Source organism: Salmo salar, chromosome ssa01 (assembly GCF_905237065.1).
Source record: "Salmo salar chromosome ssa01, Ssal_v3.1, whole genome shotgun sequence".
Classification (NCBI taxonomy): Eukaryota; Metazoa; Chordata; class Actinopteri; order Salmoniformes; family Salmonidae; genus Salmo; species Salmo salar.
This window is the reverse complement of record NC_059442.1, coordinates 110,119,669-110,144,857: the sequence shown is the minus strand read 5'-3', so window position 1 is coordinate 110,144,857 and position 25,189 is coordinate 110,119,669. Positions and strand designations below refer to the sequence as shown.

General features: G+C 46.0%; 1 protein-coding gene across 9 annotated transcripts in view; it reads right to left on the bottom strand.

Moving 5' to 3' along the window:
- The window catches only part of LOC106591006 (probable JmjC domain-containing histone demethylation protein 2C), a 194,446-nt gene that overhangs the window by 21,059 nt on the left and 148,198 nt on the right, over positions 1-25,189 (bottom strand). For all 9 annotated transcript variants that reach the window (XM_045687392.1, XM_045687416.1, XM_045687397.1 and 6 more), the window contains 6 exons: positions 12,232-12,446; positions 11,001-11,153; positions 9,281-9,370; positions 8,261-8,388; positions 2,895-3,117; positions 72-313 (listed from right to left, as the gene is read on the bottom strand). In XM_045687392.1, the coding sequence (XP_045543348.1) occupies positions 72-313; positions 2,895-3,117; positions 8,261-8,388; positions 9,281-9,370; positions 11,001-11,153; positions 12,232-12,446 (1,051 nt within the window). The remainder of the gene's footprint in view (positions 1-71; positions 314-2,894; positions 3,118-8,260; positions 8,389-9,280; positions 9,371-11,000; positions 11,154-12,231; positions 12,447-25,189) is intronic.

Genomic DNA, 25,189 nt, shown 5'->3' with positions numbered 1-25,189 from the left:
ACTGCATTAGAACACATACAGCAAGATAATGGTGGACTGGGTGTGTGTGTCTCTCTGTCCCAGCCATGTACCTGTGCTGCGGTGGAGTATACAGGCGCGAAGGCGATGCCAGCATCAGTAGAGCCCAGACGGAGTTTACCAGCGGTGGTAGTTAGGAGGTCTCTCAGAGTCGAGCCCTGTTCTGTGATGTTAGACACCAGGCTAGACGCTTTACAGTGGAGAGACTCCAGGCTAGACGCTTTACAGTGGAGAGACTCCAGGCTACTGACCTTGTCCTCCTTGCCCACCTTACCCAGAGGAGACTCCTTGTTTTCTACACCAGAGACAAGATACATCAGTTATAAAACATCATCATCACACAGCAGTAACAACTAACCTCTCTAGAGATATCTGGCATTTATCATCATCAGTTACACACTTTACCTGTCACAAGATAATACATTTATCCATCATGACATTATCAAAATAATGACAGAAATATGTATGAATCCACAACACAGCGACACACCAGTTACAACACACCTCAACTACCAAAGACCGCTGTCCAAACAGGATATAAAATGATACAAAAACAATTATCCACCATATACATATCATCTCTGACAATGACAAGATGTTAAACATGACAGTTTCTAGGCAGGTTGGGTAGAGCGAATGGGATGGATTAACACGTGGCTGCAGTCATACTGAGCCCTAAACAGGAGGGTTGGAATAGTGCTGTACAGTCGTGGCCAAAAGTTTTGAGAATGACACAAATATACATTTTCACAAAGTCTGCTGCCTCAGTTTGCATGATGACAATTTGCATATACTCCAGAATGTTATGAAGAGTGATCAGATGAATTGAAATTAATTGCAAAGTCCCTCTTTGCCATGCAAATGAACTGAATCCCCCAAAAACATTTCCACTGCATTTCAGCCCTGCCACAAAAGGACCAGCTGACATCATGTCAGTGATTCTCTCGTTAACACAGGTGTGAGTGTTGACGAGGACAAGGCTGGAGATCACTCTGTCATGCTGATTGAGTTCGAATAACAGACTGGAAGCTTCAAAAGGAGGGTGATGCTTGGAATCATTGTTCTTCCTCTGTCAACCATGGTTACCTGCAAGGAAACACGTGCCGTCATCATTGCTTTGCACAAAAAGGGCTTCACAGGCAAGGATATTGCTGCCAGTAAGATTGCACCTAAATCAACCATTTATCCGATCATCAAGAACTTCAAGGAGAGCGCTTCAATTGTTGTGAAGAAGGCTTCAGGGCGCCCAAGAAAGTCCAGCAAGCGCCTGGACGTCTCCTAAAGTTGATTCAGCTGCGGGATCGGGGCACCACCAGTACAGAGCTTGCTCAGGAATGGCAGCAGGCAGGTGTGAGTGCATCTGCACGCACAGTGAGGCAAAGACATTTGGAGGATGGCCTGGTGTCAAGAAGGGCAGCAAAGAAGCCACTTCTCTCCAGGAAAAACATCAGGGACAGACTGATATTCTGCAAAAGGTACAGGGATTGGATTGCTGAGGACTGGGGTAAAGTCATTTTCCTGATGAATCCCCTTTCCGATTGTTTGGGGCATCTGGAAAAAAACTTGTCCGGAGAAGACAAGGTGAGCGCTACCATCAGTCCTGTGTCATGCCAACAGTAAAGCATCCTGAGACCATTTATGTGTGGGGTTGCTTCTCAGCCAAGGGAGTGGGCTCACTCACAATTTTGCCTAAGAACACAGCCATGAATAAAGAATGGTACCAACACATCCTGCGAGAGCAACTTCTCCCAACCATCCAGGAACAGTTTGGTGACAAACAATGCCTTTTCCAGCATGATGGAGCACCTTGCCATAAGGCAAAAGTGATAACTAAGTGGCTTGGGGAACAAAACATCGATATTTTGGGTCCATTGCCAGGAAACTCCCCAGACCTTAATCCCATTGAGAACTTGTGGTCAATCCTCAAGAGGCGGGTTGACAACCAAAACCCACAAATTCTGACAAACTCCAAGCATTGATTATGCAAGAATGTGCTGCCATCTGGCCCAGAAGTTAATTGACAGCATGCCAGGGCGGATTGCAGAGGTCTTGAAAAAGAAGGGTCAACACTACAAATATTGACTCTTTGCATCAACTTCATGTAATTGTCAATAAAAGCCTTTGACACTTATGAAATGCTTGTAATTATACTTCAGTATTCCATAGTATCATCTGACAAAAATATCTAAAGACACTGAAGCAGCAAACTTTGTGGAAATTAATATTTGTGTCATTCTCAAAACCTTTGGCCATGACTGTATAACTACAGTCATACTGAGCCCTAAACAGGAGGGTTGGAATACTGCTGTATAACTACAGTCATACTGAGCCCTAAACAGGAGGGTTGGAACGCTGCTGTATAACTACAGTCATACTGAGCTCTAAACAGGAGGGTTGGAATACTGCTGTATAACTACAGTCATACTGAGCCCTAAACAGTAGGGTTGGAATGCTGCTGTATAACTACAGTCATACTGAGCTCTAAACAGGAGGGTTGGAATACTGCTGTATAACTACAGTCATACTGAGCCCTAAACAGGAGGGTTGGAACACTGCTGTATAACTACAGTCATACTGAGCTCTAAACAGGAGGGTTGGAATACTGCTGTATAACTACAGTCATACTGAGCTCTAAACAGGAGGGTTGGAACGCTGCTGTATAACTACAGTCATACTGAGCCCTAAACAGGAGGGTTGGAATACTGCTGTATAACAACAGTCATACTGAGCCCTAAACAGGAGGGTTGGAATGCTGCTGGCAGCCTGACAAGTACACAAACGAGACACACACTTAGAGGAACGTTGTCAGCGGGCCGGGCTAACAGTCAGACGGACCAGCAGACAGGGTTCAGTGTGTGTTCGCTAGCGTGATGTACCTTTCTTTTCTTCTCGTGACTTCTGTTCAGCCAGGTCAGCCAGGAAGTGGAGAGGACTCTGGGACTCCGGGGGAGTCCGTTTGGAGTCAGAGGAGATGTCTGAGGCAGGGCTGGAGCCTCCGTTCGTCTCAGCTTTACCCTGAATGGGGTTCAGCTGTCCAGGCTCTGTCTTCACGTTACATAGAGAGACCTTGTTGCTGTGGTTTAACACGTTCTGGAGAACCTGACCAGGAGAGACAGGTGGAGACGCAGGTCAACAACAACACGTCAACAACAACACGTTCTGGAGAACCTGACCAGGAGAGACAGTGGAGACGCAGGTCAACAACAACACAGGTCAACAACAACACCTTCTGGAGAACCTGACCAGGAGAGACAGGTGGAGACGAAGGTCAACAACAACACGTCAACAACAACACGTCACAGACACACTGTTCAACTGACTACACAGGTCAACAACAACACGTCAACAACAACACTGTTCAATAGACTACACAGCTCTAACAAGTCTACATTACTGAGCTAACAGACAGAGCTCTAACTAGTCTACATTACTGAGCTGACAGACCCGAGCTCTAACTAGTCTACATTACGGAGCTAACAGACAGAGCTCTAACTAGTCTACATTACTGAGCTAACAGGGCTCTAACTAGTCTATATTACTGAGCTAACAGAGCTCTAACTAGTCTGCATTACTGAGCTAACAGACAGAGCTCTAACTAGCCTACATTACTGAGCTAACAGACAGAGCTCTAACTAGCCTACATTACTGAGCTAACAGACAGAGCTCTAACTAGTCTATATTACTGAGCTGACAGACAGAGCTCTAACTAGTCTACATTACTGAGCTGACCGACAGAGCTCTAACTAGTCTACATTACTGAGCTAACAGACAGAGCTCTAACTAGTCTGCATTACTGAGTTAACAGACAGAGCTCTAACTAGTCTACATTACTGAGCTAACAGACAGAGCTCTAACTAGACTACATTACTGAGCTAACAGACAGAGCTCTAACTAGTCTACATTACTGAGCTAACAGACAGAGCTCTAACTAGTCTATATTACTGAGCTAACAGACAGAGCTCTAACTAGTCTATATTACTGAGCTGACAGACAGAGCTCTAACTAGTCTATATTACTGAGCTGACAGACAGAGCTCTAACTAGTCTACATTACTGAGCTAACAGACAGAGCTCTAACTAGTCTACATTATTGAGCTAACAGACAGAGCTCAAACTTGTCTACATTACTGAGCGAACAGACAGAGCTCTAACTACTCTATATTACTGAGCTAACAGACAGAGCTCTAAATAGTCTATATTACTGAGCTAACAGACAGAGGTCTAACTAGTCTATATTACTGAGCTAACAGACAGAGCTCTAACTAGTCTATATTACTGAGCTAACAGACAGAGCTCTAACTAGTCTACATTACTGAGCTAACAGACAGAGCTCAAACTAGTCTATATTACTGAGCTAACAGACAGAGCTCTAACTAGTCTATATTACTGAGCTAACAGACAGAGGTCTAACTAGTCTACATTACTGAGCTGACAGACATAGCTCTAACTAGCCTACATTACTGAGCTAACAGACAGAGCTCTAACTAGTCTACATTACTGAGCTAACAGACAGAGCTCTAACTAGTCTACATTACTGAGCGAACAGACAGAGCTCTAACTAGTCTATATTACTGAGCTGACAGACAGAGCTCTAACTAGTCTACATTACTGAGCTAACAGGGCTCTAACTAGTCTATATTACTGAGCTAACAGAGCTCTAACTAGTCTGCATTACTGAGCTAACAGACAGAGCTCTAACTAGCCTACATTACTGAGCTAACAGACAGAGCTCTAACTAGCCTACATTACTGAGCTAACAGACAGAGCTCTAACTAGTCTACATTACTGAGTGAACAGACAGAGCTCTAACTAGTCTATATTACTGAGCTGACAGACAGAGCTCTAACTAGTCTACATTACTGAGCTGACCGACAGAGCTCTAACTAGTCTACATTACTGAGCTAACAGACAGAGCTCTAACTAGTCTGCATTACTGAGTTAACAGACAGAGCTCTAACTAGTCTACATTACTGAGCTAACAGACAGAGCTCTAACTAGTCTATATTACTGAGCTGACAGACAGAGCTCTAACTAGTCTACATTACTGAGCTGACCGACAGAGCTCTAACTAGTCTACATTACTGAGCTAACAGACAGAGCTCTAACTAGTCTGCATTACTGAGTTAACAGACAGAGCTCTAACTAGTCTACATTACTGAGCTAACAGACAGAGCTCTAACTAGACTACATTACTGAGCTAACAGACAGAGCTCTAACTAGTCTACATTACTGAGCTAACAGACAGAGCTCTAACTAGTCTATATTACTGAGCTAACAGACAGAGCTCTAACTAGTCTATATTACTGAGCTGACAGACAGAGCTCTAACTAGTCTATATTACTGAGCTGACAGACAGAGCTCTAACTAGTCTACATTACTGAGCTAACAGACAGAGCTCTAACTAGTCTACATTATTGAGCTAACAGACAGAGCTCAAACTTGTCTACATTACTGAGCGAACAGACAGAGCTCTAACTACTCTATATTACTGAGCTAACAGACAGAGCTCTAAATAGTCTATATTACTGAGCTAACAGACAGAGGTCTAACTAGTCTATATTACTGAGCTAACAGACAGAGCTCTAACTAGTCTATATTACTGAGCTAACAGACAGAGCTCTAACTAGTCTACATTACTGAGCTAACAGACAGAGCTCAAACTAGTCTATATTACTGAGCTAACAGACAGAGCTCTAACTAGTCTATATTACTGAGCTAACAGACAGAGGTCTAACTAGTCTACATTACTGAGCTGACAGACATAGCTCTAACTAGCCTACATTACTGAGCTAACAGACAGAGCTCTAACTAGTCTACATTACTGAGCTAACAGACAGAGCTCTAACTAGTCTACATTACTGAGCGAACAGACAGAGCTCTAACTAGTCTATATTACTGAGCTGACAGACAGAGCTCTAACTAGTCTACATTACTGAGCTAACAGGGCTCTAACTAGTCTATATTACTGAGCTAACAGAGCTCTAACTAGTCTGCATTACTGAGCTAACAGACAGAGCTCTAACTAGCCTACATTACTGAGCTAACAGACAGAGCTCTAACTAGCCTACATTACTGAGCTAACAGACAGAGCTCTAACTAGTCTACATTACTGAGTGAACAGACAGAGCTCTAACTAGTCTATATTACTGAGCTGACAGACAGAGCTCTAACTAGTCTACATTACTGAGCTGACCGACAGAGCTCTAACTAGTCTACATTACTGAGCTAACAGACAGAGCTCTAACTAGTCTGCATTACTGAGTTAACAGACAGAGCTCTAACTAGTCTACATTACTGAGCTAACAGACAGAGCTCTAACTAGACTACATTACTGAGCTAACAGACAGAGCTCTAACTAGTCTACATTACTGAGCTAACAGACAGAGCTCTAACTAGTCTATATTACTGAGCTAACAGACAGAGCTCTAACTAGTCTATATTACTGAGCTAACAGACAGAGCTCTAACTAGCCTACATTACTGAGCTAACAGACAGAGCTCTAACTAGTCTACATTACTGAGCGAACAGACAGAGCTCTAACTAGTCTATATTACTGAGCTGACAGACAGAGCTCTAACTAGTCTACATTACTGAGCTGACCGACAGAGCTCTAACTAGTCTACATTACTGAGCTAACAGACAGAGCTCTAACTAGTCTACATTACTGAGCTAACAGACAGAGCTCTAACTAGTCTGCATTACTGAGTTAACAGACAGAGCTCTAACTAGTCTACATTACTGAGCTAACAGACAGAGCTCTAACTAGACTACATTACTGAGCTAACAGACAGAGCTCTAACTAGTCTACATTACTGAGCTAACAGACAGAGCTCTAACTAGTCTATATTACTGAGCTAACAGACAGAGCTCTAACTAGTCTATATTACTGAGCTAACAGACAGAGCTCTAACTAGTCTATATTACTGAGCTGACAGACAGAGCTCTAACTAGTCTACATTACTGAGCTAACAGACAGAGCTCTAACTAGTCTACATTATTGAGCTAACAGACAGAGCTCAAACTTGTCTACATTACTGAGCGAACAGACAGAGCTCTAACTACTCTATATTACTGAGCTAACAGACAGAGCTCTAAATAGTCTATATTACTGAGCTAACAGACAGAGGTCTAACTAGTCTATATTACTGTGCTAACAGAGCTCTAACTAGTCTATATTACTGAGCTAACAGACAGAGCTCTAACTAGTCTATATTACTGAGCTAACAGACAGAGCTCTAACTAGTCTACATTACTGAGCGAACAGACAGAGCTCTAACTAGTCTATATTACTGAGCTAACAGACAGAGCTCTAACTAGTCTATATTACTGAGCTAACAGACAGAGGTCTAACTAGTCTACATTACTGAGCTGACAGACATAGCTCTAACTAGTCTACATTACTGAGCGAACAGACAGAGCTCTAACTAGTCTATATTACTGAGCTGACAGACAGAGCTCTAACTAGTCTACATTACTGAGCTAACAGGGCTCTAACTAGTCTATATTACTGAGCTAACAGAGCTCTAACTAGTCTGCATTACTGAGCTAACAGACAGAGCTCTAACTAGCCTACATTACTGAGCGAACAGACAGAGCTCTAACTAGTCTATATTACTGAGCTAACAGACAGAGCTCTGTCTACATTACTGAGTTAACAGACAGAGCTCTAACTAGTCTATATTACTGAGCTAACAGACAGAGCTCTAACTAGTCTACATTACTGAGCTAACAGACAGAGCTCTAACTAGTCTTTATTACTGAGCTAACAGAGCTCTAAGTAGTCTATATTACTGAGCTAACAGAGCTCTAACTAGTCTATATTACTGAGCTAACAGACAGAGCTCTAACTAGTCTATATTACTGAGCAGGACAGAGGCTGAATCACTGGGTTCGGCAGTACTGGAAACCAGAAAGTGCGTCCCAAATACCACCTTATTCCCATGTAGTGAATACGGTTCCATAGGGCCCTGGTCAAAATGAGTACACCATGTAGGGAATACAGTGCCATAGGGCCCTGGTCTAAAGTAGTGCACATATAGGGAATAGGGTGCCATAGGGCTCTGGTCTAAAGTAGTGCACTATATAGGGAATAGGGTGCCATAGGGCTCTGGTCTAAAGTAGTGCACTATATAGGGAATAGGGTGCCATCGGGCCCTGGTCTAAAGTAGTGCACTATATAGGGAATAGGGTGCTACTTGGGGACGCGGCAGTAACAGAGCAGTAACAGCAGCGTATCTCCATACCTGAGAGACTCCGTTGGTAACTGGCAGCTTGTTGAGTAGACTGGTGTGTTTCCCAGTACAGACACATGGTGCCCTGACGCTGTCCTTCTCCCTGAACAGATGCATGGCGCTCACCACCTCTGCTAGAACTGCAAACCAGACCCACTGTTCATTACTACACACGTCTGTCAGCATGCTACAGTTACACTGTGTTATTGTCAGAGGAGAAGAATGGAAAACTAGCTAGGAAAAGAAAAAAAAACCCGGTGAAACCAGGTTTCTGTTTCCAGTTGACATATGAAGAGTATCCTAAACCAGGCCAAAGACTGGGCTGTTCCTCCAGCAAACCTCACACTGACACAGTAGAACCAGTGAAACCCAGCAGGGCTTGTTCAGGGTTTATCATTTACTTTGATCTATGGAGTCTTGTCTTGTACTTTAACTCTGTGTTGTAATGGAGTCCTGTCTTGTGTTGTAATGGAGTCCTGTCTTGTGTTGTAATGGAGTCCTGTCTTGCGTTGTAATGGAGTCCTGTCTTGCGTTGTAATGGAGTCCTGTCTTGCGTTGTAATGGAGTCCTGTCTTGCGTTGTAATGGAGTCCTGTCTTGCGTTGTAATGGAGTCCTGTCTTGCGTTGTAATGGAGTCCTGTCTTGCGTTGTAATGGAGTCCTGTCTTGCGTTGTAATGGAGTCCTGTCTTGCGTTGTAATGGAGTCCTGTCTTGCGTTGTAATGGAGTCCTGTCTTGCGTTGTAATGGAGTCCTGTCTTGCGTTGTAATGGAGTCCTGTCTTTGCGTTGTAATGGAGTCCTGTCTTGCGTTGTAATGGAGTCCTGTCTTGCGTTGTAATGGAGTCCTGTCTTGCGTTGTAATGGAGTCCTGTCTTGCGTTGTAATGGAGTCCTGTCTTGCGTTGTAATGGAGTCCTGTCTTGTGTTGTAATGAAGTCCTGTGTTGTGTTGTAGTTTCCTGAATAATGAAAGCTATTCCAGCCCTGGCTGAGGTCCAGACAGAGAGAGAGGAACATAAATCATTGGTTCCTACCAGTTCCTGGGATAATCTGTGTTGGCATCAAGTACTTGTGACCGTGCTGCTGTCCCTTGACACACTTCAGCCAGGCATACAGCTCTTTATCTGGAGGTACAACGAAACACACATTACTACCCTCAAACCAACAGTCAAACATTTCACTTCAGCCAGGCATACAGCTCTTTATCTGGAGGAACAACAAAACACACATTACTACCCTCAAACCAACAGTCAAACATTTCACTTCAGCCAGGCATACAGCTCTTTATCTGGAGGAACAACAAAACACACATTACTACCCTCAAACCAACAGTCAAACATTTCACTTCAGCCAGGCATACAGCTCTTTATCTGGAGGAACAACAAAACACACATTACTACCCTCAAACCAACAGTCAAACATTTTCACATTTTAGTCATTTAGCAGACGCTCTTATCCAGAGCGACTTACAGTAGTGAAGGCATACATTTCATTATTTTTTTTTAGTAATTTTCTTTTTTGATGGATGGGGGTTCCACACTCTGTAGGAGCTGTGATGGATGGGGGTTCCACACTCCGTAGGAGCTGTGATGGATGGGGGTTCCACGCTCTGTAAGAGCTGTGATGGATGGGGGTTCCACGCTCTGTAAGAGCTGTGATGGATGGGGGTTCCACTCTCTGTAGGAGCTGTGACGGATGGGGGTTCCACTCTTTGTAGGAGCTGTGACGGATGGTGGTTCCACGCTCTGTAGGAGCTGTGATGGATGGGGTTCCACGCTCTGTAGAGCTGGAGGGTTGCCGTCCAGACAGGCAGACAGAGTCATGTTTATTTCACTTGTTTAGGTAATAAACATGTGTTTCCCATGCCAATAAAGCCCTTTGAGTTGGAGCCAGAGACACAGACAGACAGAGACAGACAGAGACACAGACAGTCAGTCCCCTACCACTACTATAGCAGGCAGTAGGGGGCAGGCTGGGGACAGCAGATATGCCCCGTCTCTGTCGTCATGGTGATTTACACCTGCCCAGGGCCCTGTGACCAACCATCAGAACTACAACACAATGTCTGTCTCAACCAGACCCCCACCTTGGGAGAGAGAGGAGAGAGAGGGAGGGAGGGGGAGAGGGAGAGAGAGAGGGGGAGAGAGAGGGGGAGAAGGGGGAGAGAGGGGGAGAGAGAGATTGGGAGGGGGAGAGAGGGGGGAGAGGGAGGGGGGAGAGGGGGAGAGGGGGAGAGGGAGGGTGGGGGGAGAGAGAGGGAGGGAGAGAGAGAGGGGAGAGAGAGGGGGAGAGAGGGAGAGAGAGAGGGAGGGGGAGAGGGAGGGGAGAGGGAGAGAGAGAGGGGGAGAGGGAGGGAGGGAGGGAGGGAGGGAGGGAGGGAGGGAGGGAGGGAGGGAGGGAGGGAGGGAGGGAGGGAGGGAGGGAGGGAGGGAGGGAGGGAGAGGGGAGGGAGGGGAGGGGAGAGAGGGGGAGAGAGGGGGAGAGGGAGAGAGAGAGGGGGAGAGGGAGGGAGAGGGAGGGAGAGAGAGAGGGAGGGAGAGAGAGAGAGAGGGAGGGAGAGAGAGAGGGAGGGGGAGGTAGGGGGAGAGAGAGGGAGGGGGAGGTAGGGGGAGAGAGAGGGAGGGAGAGAGAGAGGGAGGGGGAGAGAGAGGGAGGGGGAGAGAGGGAGAGATGGAGAGGGAGAGAGAGGGAGAAAAACCTGTATCCTCTACTTGTCTATGGTGGAAAGGAAGAGGTTTTGAAATGTTGACTGACCTTTGGAGCTCTTCCTCTCCTTCGCCTTGTAACAGTCCAGACAAACCACAAAGCCACACTTGTGGCAGACCCAGTGAATGTTAAACAAGGTGGCTTCGCACGCGTCACACATCTCCCGGACCCCTCTCACAGCCCTCTTCCAGGCCATCTTGGCTGCAGGGCAAAGCACACAAACAGGGAGGATGAAGACAACAGAACAGACTCAATAGGACAGAATGATTCCTTCATCCAGAAGACTTTATAAACTAGTCTGGCCTCAGAGGGCTGTAAACGTTGTTACATTAACACCCACAATAAAACCTTCAGTTCAGGATGGTATGACCTGTTAAACACACAGATAATAGCTTGAGGTTTGACCCCGGCTTTCTACAGTAACACTGTAAGACTAACAGAGAGAATGTCTCCGTGCTCCTCTGCTTTTCAGACTAACAACACTTCTCTGTGCTCCTCTGCCTTTCAGACTAACAACAACACTTCTCTGTGCTCCTCTGCCTTTCAGACTAACAACAACACTTCTCTGTGCTCCTCTGCCTTTCAGACTAACAACAACAACACTTCTCTGTGCTCCTCTGCCTTTCAGACTAACAACAACACTTCTCCGTGCTCCTCTGCCTTTCAGACTAACACTTCTCTGTGCTCCTCTGCCTTTCAGACTAACAACAGCACTTCTCTGTTCTCCTCTGCCTTTCAGACTAACAACAACACTTCTCTGTGCTCCTCTGCCTTTCAGACTAACAACAACAACACTTCTCTGTTCTCCTCTGCCTTTCAGACCAACAACACTTCTCTGTGCTCCTCTGCCTTTCAGACTAACAACAACACTTCTCTGTGCTCCTCTGCCTTTCAGACTAACAACAACACTTCTCTGTGCTCCTCTGCCTTTCAGACTAACAACAACACTTCTCTGTGCTCCTCTGCCTTTCAGACTAACAACACTTCTCTGTGCTCCTCTGCCTTTCAGACTAACAACAACAGCACTTCTCTGTTCTCCTCTGCCTTTCAGACTAACAACAACACTTCTCTGTGCTCCTCTGCCTTTCAGACTAACAACAACAACACTTCTCTGTTCTCCTCTGCCTTTCAGACTAACAACACTTCTCTGTGCTCCTCTGCCTTTCAGACTAACAACAACACTTCTCTGTGTTCCTCTGCCTTTCAGACTAACAACAACACTTATCTGTGCTCCTCTGCCTTTCTGACCAACAACACTTCTCCGTGCTCCTCTGCATACCATCTTTTTTGATCCATGAAGCAGCAGTGTTCTCAGTGGTGACCATCTGACAGAACTGGTCTCCTATATATGAGAGGATGTACTTCGAGGAGTCTGGGTCCAACTCATTCTCCTCGTATACATCAGGAGCCCAGAGGGACAGAGCCTCCTCATCAAACTGATCTGGAGTGGAGAAGCCGTCCACACGGATCACTCCATTCTTACTGTAGGACAGGCTGGAGAGAAAAGGGAGAGACAACATGTTAATGAGAGGCGCAGACACACTAGATAGACTGTTGCTCCTCCCTGTCAGAAGGCAACACCATAATGACAGAATAAAGAACCACAGGCTCCCCAGAAACAACACCAACACCGGAACCATCACCCTCCCTGGAACCAACACCGGAACCAACCCCGGAACCAACACCAACCCTGGAACCAACACCAACCCTGGAACCATCACCCTCCCTGGAACCAACACCGGAACCAACCCCGGAACCAACACCAACCCTGGAACCAACACCAACCCTGGAACCAACACCAACCCTGGAACCAACACCAACCCTGGAACCAACACCAACCCTGGAACCATCACCCTCCCTGGAACCAACACCGGAACCAACCCCGGAACCAACACCAACCCTGGAACCAACACCAACCCTGGAACCAACACCAACCCTGGAACCATCACCCTCCCTGGAACCAACACCGGAACCAACCCCGGAACCAACACCAACCCTGGAACCAACACCAACCCTGGAACCAACACCAACCCTGGAACCAACACCAACCCTGGAACCAACACCAACCCTGGAACCAACACCAACCCTGGAACCATCACCAACCCTGGAACCAACACCAACCCTGGAACCATCACCAACCCTGGAACCATCACCAACCCTGGAACCATCACCAACCCTGGAACCATCACCAACCCTGGAACCAACACCAACCCTGGAACCAACACCAACCCTGGAACCAACACCAACCCTGGAACCAACACCAACCCTGGAACCAACACCAACCCTGGAACCATCACCAACCCTGGAACCATCACTAACCCCGGAACCATCACCAACCCTAGAACCAACACCAACCCTGGAACCATCACTAACCCTAGAAACATCACCAACCCTAGAACCAACACCAACCCTGGAACCATCACCAACCCTAGAACCAACACCAACCCTAGAAACATCACCAACCCCGGAACCGGAACCAACCCCGGAACCAACACCAACCCTAGAAACATCACCAACCCTGGAACCAACACTAACCCCAGAATCAACACAAAACCTATAACCAACACTAACCCCAGAATCAACACAAAACCTATAACCAACAAAGCCCAGAACCAACACAAACCCTAGAACCAACATTAACCCCAGAACCAACACTAACACCCCCAGAACCAACACCAACCCCAGAACCAACACTAAACCCTAGAACCAACACTAAACCCTAGAACCAACACTAACCCCCAGAACCAACACTAACCCCCAGAACCAACACTAACCCCAGAACCAACACTAACCCCAGAACCAACCCCAGAACCAACCCCAGAACCAACACTAACCCCAGAACCAACACTAACCCCAGAACCAACACTAAACCCTAGAACCAACACTAACCCCAGAACCAACACTAAACCCTAGAACCAACACTAAACCCTAGAACCAACACTAACCCCCAGAACCAACACTAACCCCCAGAACCAACACTAACCCCAGAACCAACACTAACCCCAGAACCAACACTAACCCCAGAACCAACACTAACCCCAGAACCAACACATGAACCAACACTGACAGACAATAACAGATGGACTGACTGACTGAGGAAGGGTTCACTAACAGACAATAACAGATGGACTGACTGACTGAGGAAGGGTTCACTGACAGACAATAACAGATGGACTGACTGAGGAAGGGTTCACTGACAGACAATAACAGATGGACTGACTGAGGAAGGGTTCACTAACAGACAATAACAGATGGACTGACTGACTGAGGAAGGGTTCACTGACAGACAATAACAGATGGACTGACTGAGGAAGGGTTCACTGACAGACAATAACAGATGGACTGACTGACTGAAGAAGGGTTCACTGACAGACAATAACAGATGGACTGACTGACTGAGGAAGGGTTCACTGACAGACAATAACAGATGGACTGACTGACTGAGGAAGGGTTCACTGACAGACAATAACAGATGGACTGACTGACTGAGGAAGGGTTCACTGACAGACAATAACAGATGGACTGACTGACTGAAGAAGGGTTCACTGACAGACAATAACAGATGGACTGACTGAGGAAGGGTTCACTGACAGACAATAACAGATGGACTGACTGACTGAGGAAGGGTTCACTGACAGTCAATAACAGATGGACTGACTGACTGAGGAAGGGTTCACTGACAGACAATAACAGATGGACTGACTGAGGAAGGGTTCACTAACAGACAATAACAGATGGACTGACTGACTGAGGAAGGGTTCACTGACAGACAATAACAGATGGACTGACTGAATAACTGAAGAAGGGTTTACTGACAGACAATAACAGATGGACTGACTGACTGAGGAAGGGTTCACTGACAGACAATAACAGATGGACTGACTGAGGAAGGGTTCACTAACAGACAATAACAGATGGACTGACTGACTGAGGAAGGGTTCACTGACAGACAATAACAGATGGACTGACTGAGGAAGGGTTCACTGACAGACAATAACAGATTGACTGACTGACTGAGGAAGGGTTCACTGACAGACAATAACAGATGGACTGACTGACTGAGGAAGGGTTCACTAACAGACAATAACAGATGGACTGACTGACTGAGGAAGGGTTCACTAACAGACAATAACAGATGGACTGACTGACTGAGGAAGGGTTCACTAACAGACAATAACAGATGGACTGACTGACTGAGGAAGGGTTCACTGACAGACAATAACAGATGGACTGACTGAGGAAGGGTTCACTAACAGACAATAACAGATGGACTGACTGAGGAAGGGTTCACTGACAGACAATAACAGATGGACTGACTGAGGAAGGGTTCACTGACAGACAATAACAGATGGACTGACTGACTGAGGAAGGGTTCACTGACAGACAATAACAGATGGACTGACTGACTGAAGAAGGGTTCACTGACAGACAATAACAGATGGACTGACTGACTGAGGAAGGGTTCACTGACAGACAATAACAGATGGACTGACTGAATAACTGAAGAAGGGTTTACTGACAGACAATAACAGATGGACTGACTGACTGAGGAAGGGTTCACTGACAGACAATAACAGATGGACTGACTGAGGAAGGGTTCACTAACAGACAATAACAGATGGACTGACTGACTGAGGAAGGGTTCACTGACAGACAATAACAGATGGACTGACTGAGGAAGGGTTCACTAACAGACAATAACAGATGGACTGACTGAGGAAGGGTTCACTGACAGACAATAACAGATGGACTGACTGAGGAAGGGTTCACTGACAGACAATAACAGATGGACTGACTGACTGAGGAAGGGTTCACTGACAGACAATAACAGATGGACTGACTGACTGAAGAAGGGTTCACTGACAGACAATAACAGATGGACTGACTGACTGAGGAAGGGTTCACTGACAGACAATAACAGATGGACTGACTGACTGAGGAAGGGTTCACTGACAGCCAATAACAGATGGACTGACTGAGGAAGGGTTCACTGACAGACAATAACAGATGGACTGACTGACTGAGAAAGGGTTCACTGACAGACAATAACAGATGGACTGACTGAGGAAGGGTTCACTGACAGACAATAACAGATGGACTGACTGACTGAGGAAGGGTTCACTGACAGACAATAACAGATGGACTGACTGAATAACTGAAGAAGGGTTTACTGACAGACAATAACAGATGGACTGACTGACTGAGGAAGGGTTCACTGACAGACAATAACAGATGGACTGACTGACTGAGGAAGGGTTCACTGACAGACAATAACAGATGGACGGACTGACCGAGGAAGGGTTCACTGACAGACAATAACAGATGGACTGACTGACTGAGGAAGGGTTCACTGACAGACAATAACAGATGGACTGACTGAGGAAGTGTTCACTGACAGACAATAACAGATGGACTGACTGAGGAAGGGTTCACTGACAGACAATAACAGATGGACTGACTGAGGAAGGGTTCACTGACAGACAATAACAGATGGACTGACTGAGGAAGGGTTCACTGACAGACAATAACAGATGGACTGACTGAGGAAGGGTTCACTGACAGACAATAACAGATGGACTGACTGACTGAGGAAGGGTTCACTGACAGACAATAACAGATGGACTGACTGACTGAGGAAGGGTTTACTGACAGACAATAACAGATGGACTGACTGAATAACTGAAGAAGGGTTTACTGACAGACAATAACAGATGGACTGACTGACTGAGGAAGGGTTCACTGACAGACAATAACAGATGGACTGACTGAGGAAGGGTTCACTGACAGACAATAACAGATAGACTGACTGAGGAAGGGTTCACTGACAGACAATAACAGATGGACTGACTGAGGAAGGGTTCAATAACAGACAATAACAGATGGACTGACTGACTGAGGAAGGGTTCACTGACAGACAATAACAGATGGACTGACTGACTGAGGAAGGGTTCACTGACAGACAATAACAGATGGACTGACTGACTGAGGAAGGGTTCACTGACAGACAATAACAGATGGAGACTGACTGAGGAAGGGTTCACTGACAGACAATAACAGATGGACTGACTGACTGAGGAAGGGTTCACTGACAGACAATAACAGATGGACTGACTGACTGAGGAAGGGTTCACTGACAGACAATAACAGATGGACTGACTGATTGAGGAAGGGTTCACTGACAGACAATAACAGATGGACTGAATGACTGAGGAAGGGTTCACTGACAGACAATAACAGATGGACTGACTGACTGAGGAAGGGTTCACTGACAGACAATAACAGATGGACTGACTGAGGAAGGGTTCACTAACAGACAATAACAGATGGACTGACTGAGGAAGGGTTCACTGACAGACAATAACAGATGGACTGACTGACTGAGGAAGGGTTCACTAACAGACAATAACAGATGGACTGACTGAGGAAGGGTTCACTGACAGACAATAACAGATGGACTGACTGAGGAAGGGTTCACTAACAGACAATAACAGATGGACTGACTGAGGAAGGGTTCACTGACAGACAATAACAGATGGACTGACTGAGGAAGGGTTCACTGACAGACAATAACAGATGGACTGACTGAATAACTGAAGAAGGGTTTACTGACAGACAATAACAGATGGACTGACTGACTGAGGAAGGGTTCACTGACAGACAATAACAGATGGACTGACTGACTGAGGAAGGGTTCACTGACAGACAATAACAGATGGACTGACTGAAGAAGGGTTCACTAACAGACAATAACAGATGGACTGACTGACTGAGGAAGGGTTCACTGACAGACAATAACAGATGGACTGACTGACTGAGGAAGGGTTCACTAACAGACAATAACAGATGGACAGACTGACTGAGGAAGGGTTCACTGACAGACAATAACAGATGGACTGACTGAGGAAGGGTTCACTAACAGACAATAACAGATGGACTGACTGACTGAGGAAGGGTTCACTGACAGACAATAACAGATGGACTGACTGAGGAAGGGTTCACTGACAGACAATAACAGATGGACTGACTGACTGAAGAAGGGTTCACTGACAGACAATAACAGATGGACTGACTGACTGAGGAAGGGTTCACTGACAGACAATAACAGATGGACTGACTGACTGAGGAAGGGTTCACTGACAGACAATAACAGATGGACTGACTGACTGAGGAAGGGTTCACTGACAGCCAATAACAGATGGACTGACTGAGGAAGGGTTCACTGACAGACAATAACAGATGGACTGACTGACTGAGGAAGGGTTCACTGACAGACAATAACAGATGGACTGACTGAGGAAGGGTTCACTGACAGACAATAACAGATGGACTGACTGACTGAAGAAGGGTTCACTGACAGACAATAACAGATGGACTGACTGAGGAAGGGTTCACTGACAGACAATAACAGATGGACTGACTGACTGAGGAAGGGTTCACTGACAGTCAATAACAGATGGACTGACTGACTGAGGAAGGGTTCACTGACAGACAATAACAGATGGACTGACTGAGGAAGGGTTCACTAACAGACAATAACAGATGGACTGACTGACTGAGGAAGGGTTCACTGACAGACAATAACAGATGGACTGACTGAATAACTGAAGAAGGGTTTACTGACAGACAATAACAGATGGACTGACTGACTGAGGAAGGGTTCACTGACAGACAATAACAGATGGACTGACTGAGGAAGGGTTCACTAACAGACAATAACAGATGGACTGACTGAGGAAGGGTTCACTAACAGACAATAACAGATGGACTGACTGAGGAAGGGTTCACTGACAGACAATAACAGATGGACTGACTGAGGAAGGGTTCACTGACAGACAATAACAGATGGACTGACTGACTGAAGAAGGGTTCACTGACAGACAATAACAGATGGACTGACTGACTGAGGAAGGGTTCACTGACAGACAATAACAGATGGACTGACTGACTGAGGAAGGGTTCACTGACAGACAATAACAGATGGACTGACTGAATAACTGAAGAAGGGTTTACTGACAGACAATAACAGATGGACTGACTGACTGAGGAAGGGTTCACTGACAGACAATAACAGATGGACTGACTGAGGAAGGGTTCACTAACAGACAATAACAGATGGACTGACTGACTGAGGAAGGGTTCACTGACAGACAATAACAGATGGACTGACTGAGGAAGGGTTCACTAACAGACAATAACAGATGGACTGACTGAGGAAGGGTTCACTGACAGACAATAACAGATGGACTGACTGAGGAAGGGTTCACTGACAGACAATAACAGATGGACTGACTGACTGAGGAAGGGTTCACTGACAGACAATAACAGATGGACTGACTGACTGAGGAAGGGTTCACTGACAGACAATAACAGATGGACTGACTGACTGAGGAAGGGTTCACTGACAGACAATAACAGATGGACTGACTGACTGAGGAAGGGTTCACTGACAGACAATAACAGATGGACTGACTGAGGAAGGGTTCACTGACAGACAATAACAGATGGACTGACTGACTGAGGAAGGGTTCACTGACAGACAATAACAGATGGACTGACTGAGGAAGGGTTCACTGACAGACAATAACAGATGGACTGACTGACTGAGGAAGGGTTCACTGACAGACAATAACAGATGGACTGACTGAATAACTGAAGAAGGGTTTACTGACAGACAATAACAGATGGACTGACTGACTGAGGAAGGGTTCACTGACAGACAATAACAGATGGACTGACTGACTGAGGAAGGGTTCACTGACAGACAATAACAGATGGACGGACTGACCGAGGAAGGGTTCACTGACAGACAATAACAGATGGACTGACTGACTGAGGAAGGGTTCACTGACAGACAATAACAGATGGACTGACTGAGGAAGTGTTCACTGACAGACAATAACAGATGGACTGACTGAGGAAGGGTTCACTGACAGACAATAACAGATGGACTGACTGAGGAAGGGTTCACTGACAGACAATAACAGATGGACTGACTGAGGAAGTGTTCACTGACAGACAATAACAGATGGACTGACTGAGGAAGTGTTCACTGACAGACAATAACAGATGGACTGACTGAGGAAGGGTTCACTGACAGACAATAACAGATGGACTGACTGACTGAGGAAGGGTTCACTGACAGACAATAACAGATGGACTGACTGACTGAGGAAGGGTTTACTGACAGACAATAACAGATGGACTGACTGAATAACTGAAGAAGGGTTTACTGACAGACAATAACAGATGGACTGACTGACTGAGGAAGGGTTCACTGACAGACAATAACAGATGGACTGACTGAGGAAGGGTTCACTGACAGACAATAACAGATGGACTGACTGAGGAAGGGTTCACTGACAGACAATAACAGATGGACTGACTGAGGAAGGGTTCAATAACAGACAATAACAGATGGACTGACTGACTGAGGAAGGGTTCACTGACAGACAATAACAGATGGACTGACTGAGGAAGGGTTCACTGACAGACAATAGCAGATGGACTGAATGAGGAAGGGTTCACTGACAGACAATAACAGATGGACTGACTGAGGAAGGGTTCACTGACAGACAATAACAGATGGACTGACTGACTGAGGAAGGGTTCACTGACAGACAATAACAGATGGACTGACTGACTGAGGAAGGGTTCACTGACAGACAATAACAGATGGACTGACTGACTGAGGAAGGGTTCACTGACAGACAATAACATATGGACTGACTGACTGAGGAAGGGTTCACTGACAGACAATAACAGATAGACTGACTGACTGAGGAAGGGTTCACTGGCAGACAATAACAGATGGACTGACTGATTGAGGAAGGGTTCACTGACAGACAATAACAGATGGACTGAATAACTGAGGAAGGGTTCACTGACAGACAATAACAGATGGACTGACTGAGGAAGGGTTCACTGACAGACAATAACAGATGGACTGACTGAGGAAGGGTTCACTAACAGACAATAACAGATGGACTGACTGAGGAAGGGTTCACTGACAGACAATAACAGATGGACTGACTGACTGAGGAAGGGTTCACTAACAGACAATAACAGATGGACTGACTGAGGAAGGGTTCACTGACAGACAATAACAGATGGACTGACTGAGGAAGGGTTCACTAACAGACAATAACAGATGGACTGACTGAGGAAGGGTTCACTGACAGACAATAACAGATGGACTGACTGAGGAAGGGTTCACTGACAGACAATAACAGATGGACTGACTGACTGAGGAAGGGTTCACTGACAGACAATAGCAGATGGACTGAATGAGGAAGGGTTCACTGACAGACAATAACAGATGGACTGACTGAGGAAGGGTTCACTGACAGACAATAACAGATGGACTGACTGACTGAGGAAGGGTTTACTGACAGACAATAACAGATGGACTGACTGACTGAGGAAGGGTTCACTGACAGACAATAACAGAAGGACTGACTGAGGAAGGGTTCACTAACAGACAATAACAGATGGACTGACTGACTGAGGAAGGGTTCACTAACAGACAATAACAGATGGACAGACTGACTGAGGAAGGGTTCACTGACAGACAATAACAGATGGACTGACTGAGGAAGGGTTCACTGACAGACAATAACAGATGGACTGACTGAGGAAGGGTTCACTGACAGACAATAACAGATGGACTGACTGACTGAGGAAGGGTTCACTGACAGACAATAACAGATGGACTGACTGACTGAGGAAGGGTTCACTGACAGACAATAACAGATGGACTGACTGAGGAAGGGTTCACTAACAGACAATAACAGATGGACTGACTGAGGAAGGGTTCACTGACAGACAATAACAGATGGACTGACTGACTGAGGAAGGGTTCACTAACAGACAATAACAGAAGGACTGACTGAGGAAGGGTTCACTAACAGACAATAACAGATGGACTGACTGAGGAAGGGTTCACTAACAGACAATAACAGATGGACTGACTGAGGAAGGGTTCACTGACAGACAATAACAGATGGACTGACTGAGGAAGGGTTCACTGACAGACAATAACAGATGGACTGACTGAATAACTGAAGAAGGGTTTACTGACAGACAATAACAGATGGACTGACTGAGGAAGGGTTCACTAACAGACAATAACAGATGGACTGACTGACTGAGGAAGGGTTCACTAACAGACAATAACAGATGGACAGACTGACTGAGGAAGGGTTCACTGACAGACAATAACAGATGGACTGACTGAGGAAGGGTTCACTGACAGACAATAACAGATGGACTGACTGAGGAAGGGTTCACTGACAGACAATAACAGATGGACTGACTGACTGAGGAAGGGTTCACTGACAGACAATAACAGATGGACTGACTGACTGAGGAAGGGTTCACTGACAGACAATAACAGATGGGACTGACTGAGGAAGGGTTCACTGACAGACAATAACAGATGGACTGACTGAGGAAGGGTTCACTGACAGACAATAACAGATGGACTGACTGAGGAAGGGTTCACTGACAGACAATAACAGATGGACTGACTGACTGAGGAAGGGTTCACTGACAGACAATAACAGATGGACTGACTGAGGAAGGGTTCACTGACAGACAATAACAGATGACTGACTGACTGAGGAAGGGTTCACTAACAGACAATAACAGATGGACTGACTGACTGACTGAGGAAGGGTTCACTGACAGACAATAACAGATGGACTGACTGAGGAAGGGTTCACTGACAGACAATAACAGATGGACTGACTGACTGAGGAAGGGTTCACTGACAGACAATAACAGATGGACTGACTGACTGAGGAAGGGTTCACTGACAGACAATAACAGATGGACTGACTGACTGAGGAAGGGTTCACTGACAGACAATAACAGATGGACTGACTGAGGAAGGGTTCACTGACAGACAATAACAGATGGACTGACTGAGGAAGGGTTCACTGACAGACAATAACAGATGGACTGACTGACTGAGGAAGGGTTCACTGACAGACAATAACAGATGGACTGACTGACTGAGGAAGGGTTCACTGACAGACAATAACAGATGGACTGACTGAGGAAGGGTTCACTGACAGACAATAACAGATGGACTGACTGACTGAGGAAGGGTTCACTGACAGACAATAACAGATGGACTGACTGAGGAAGGGTTCACTGACAGACAATAACAGATGGACTGACTGACTGAGGAAGGGTTCACTGACAGACAATAACAGATGGACTGACTGACTGAGGAAGGGTTCACTGACAGACAATAACAGATGGACTGACTGACTGAGGAAGGGTTCACTGACAGACAATAACAGATGGACTGACTGACTGAGGAAGGGTTCACTGACAGACAATAACAGATGGACGACTGACTGAGGAAGGGTTCACTGACAGACAATAACAGATGGACTGACTGACTGAGGAAGGGTTCACTGACAGACAATAACAGATGGACTGACTGAGGAAGGGTTCACTGACAGACAATAACAGATGGACTGACTGAGGAAGGGTTCACTGACAGACAATAACAGATGGAGACTGACTGAGGAAGGGTTCACTGACAGACAATAACAGATGGACTGACTGACTGAGGAAGGGTTCACTGACAGACAATAACAGATGGACTGACTGACTGAGGAAGGGTTCACTGACAGACAATAACAGATGGACTGACTGACTGAGGAAGGGTTCACTGACAGACAATAACAGATGGACTGACTGACTGAGGAAGGGTTCACTGACAGACAATAACAGATGGACTGACTGAGGAAGGGTTCACTGACAGACAATAACAGATGGACTGACTGACTGAGGAAGGGTTCACTGACAGACAATAACAGATGGACTGACTGACTGAGGAAGGGTTCACTGACAGACAATAACAGATGGACTGACTGAGGAAGGGTTCACTGACAGACAATAACAGATGGACTGACTGAGGAAGGGTTCACTGACAGACAATAACAGATGGGACTGACTGAGGAAGGGTTCACTGACAGACAATAACAGATGGACGACTGACTGAGGAAGGGTTCACTGACAGACAATAACAGATGGACTGACTGACTGAGGAAGGGTTCACTGACAGACAATAACAGATGGACTGACTGACTGAGGAAGGGTTCACTGACAGACAATAACAGATGGACTGACTGACTGAGGAAGGGTTCACTGACAGACAATAACAGATGGACTGACTGAGGAAGGGTTCACTAACAGACAATAACAGATGGACTGACTGAGGAAGGGTTCACTGACAGACAATAACAGATGGACTGACTGAGGAAGGGTTCACTGACAGACAATAACAGATGGACTGACTGAGGAAGGGTTCACTAACAGACAATAACAGATGGACTGACTGAGGAAGGGTTCACTGACAGACAATAACAGATGGACTGACTGACTGAGGAAGGGTTCACTGACAGACAATAACAGATGGACTGACTGACTGAGGAAGGGTTCACTGACAGACAATAACAGATGGACTGACTGAGGAAGGGTTCACTGACAGACAATAACAGATGGACTGACTGACTGAGGAAGGGTTCACTGACAGACAATAACAGATGGACTGACTGACTGAGGAAGGGTTCACTGACAGACAATAACAGATGGACTGACTGAGGAAGGGTTCACTGACAGACAATAACAGATGGACTGACTGAGGAAGGGTTCACTGACAGACAATAACAGATGGACTGACTGACTGAGGAAGGGTTCACTGACAGACAATAACAGATGGACTGACTGACTGAGGAAGGGTTCACTGACAGACAATAACAGATGGACTGACTGACTGAGGAAGGGTTCACTGACAGACAATAACAGATGGACTGACTGACTGAGGAAGGGTTCACTGACAGACAATAACAGATGGACTGACTGACTGAGGAAGGGTTCACTGACAGACAATAACAGATGGACGACTGACTGAGGAAGGGTTCACTGACAGACAATAACAGATGGACTGACTGACTGAGGAAGGGTTCACTGACAGACAATAACAGATGGACTGACTGAGGAAGGGTTCACTGACAGACAATAACAGATGGACTGACTGACTGAGGAAGGGTTCACTGACAGACAATAACAGATGGACTGACTGAGGAAGGGTTCACTGACAGACAATAACAGATGGACTGACTGACTGAGGAAGGGTTCACTGACAGACAATAACAGATGGACTGACTGACTGAGGAAGGGTTCACTGACAGACAATAACAGATGGACTGACTGACTGAGGA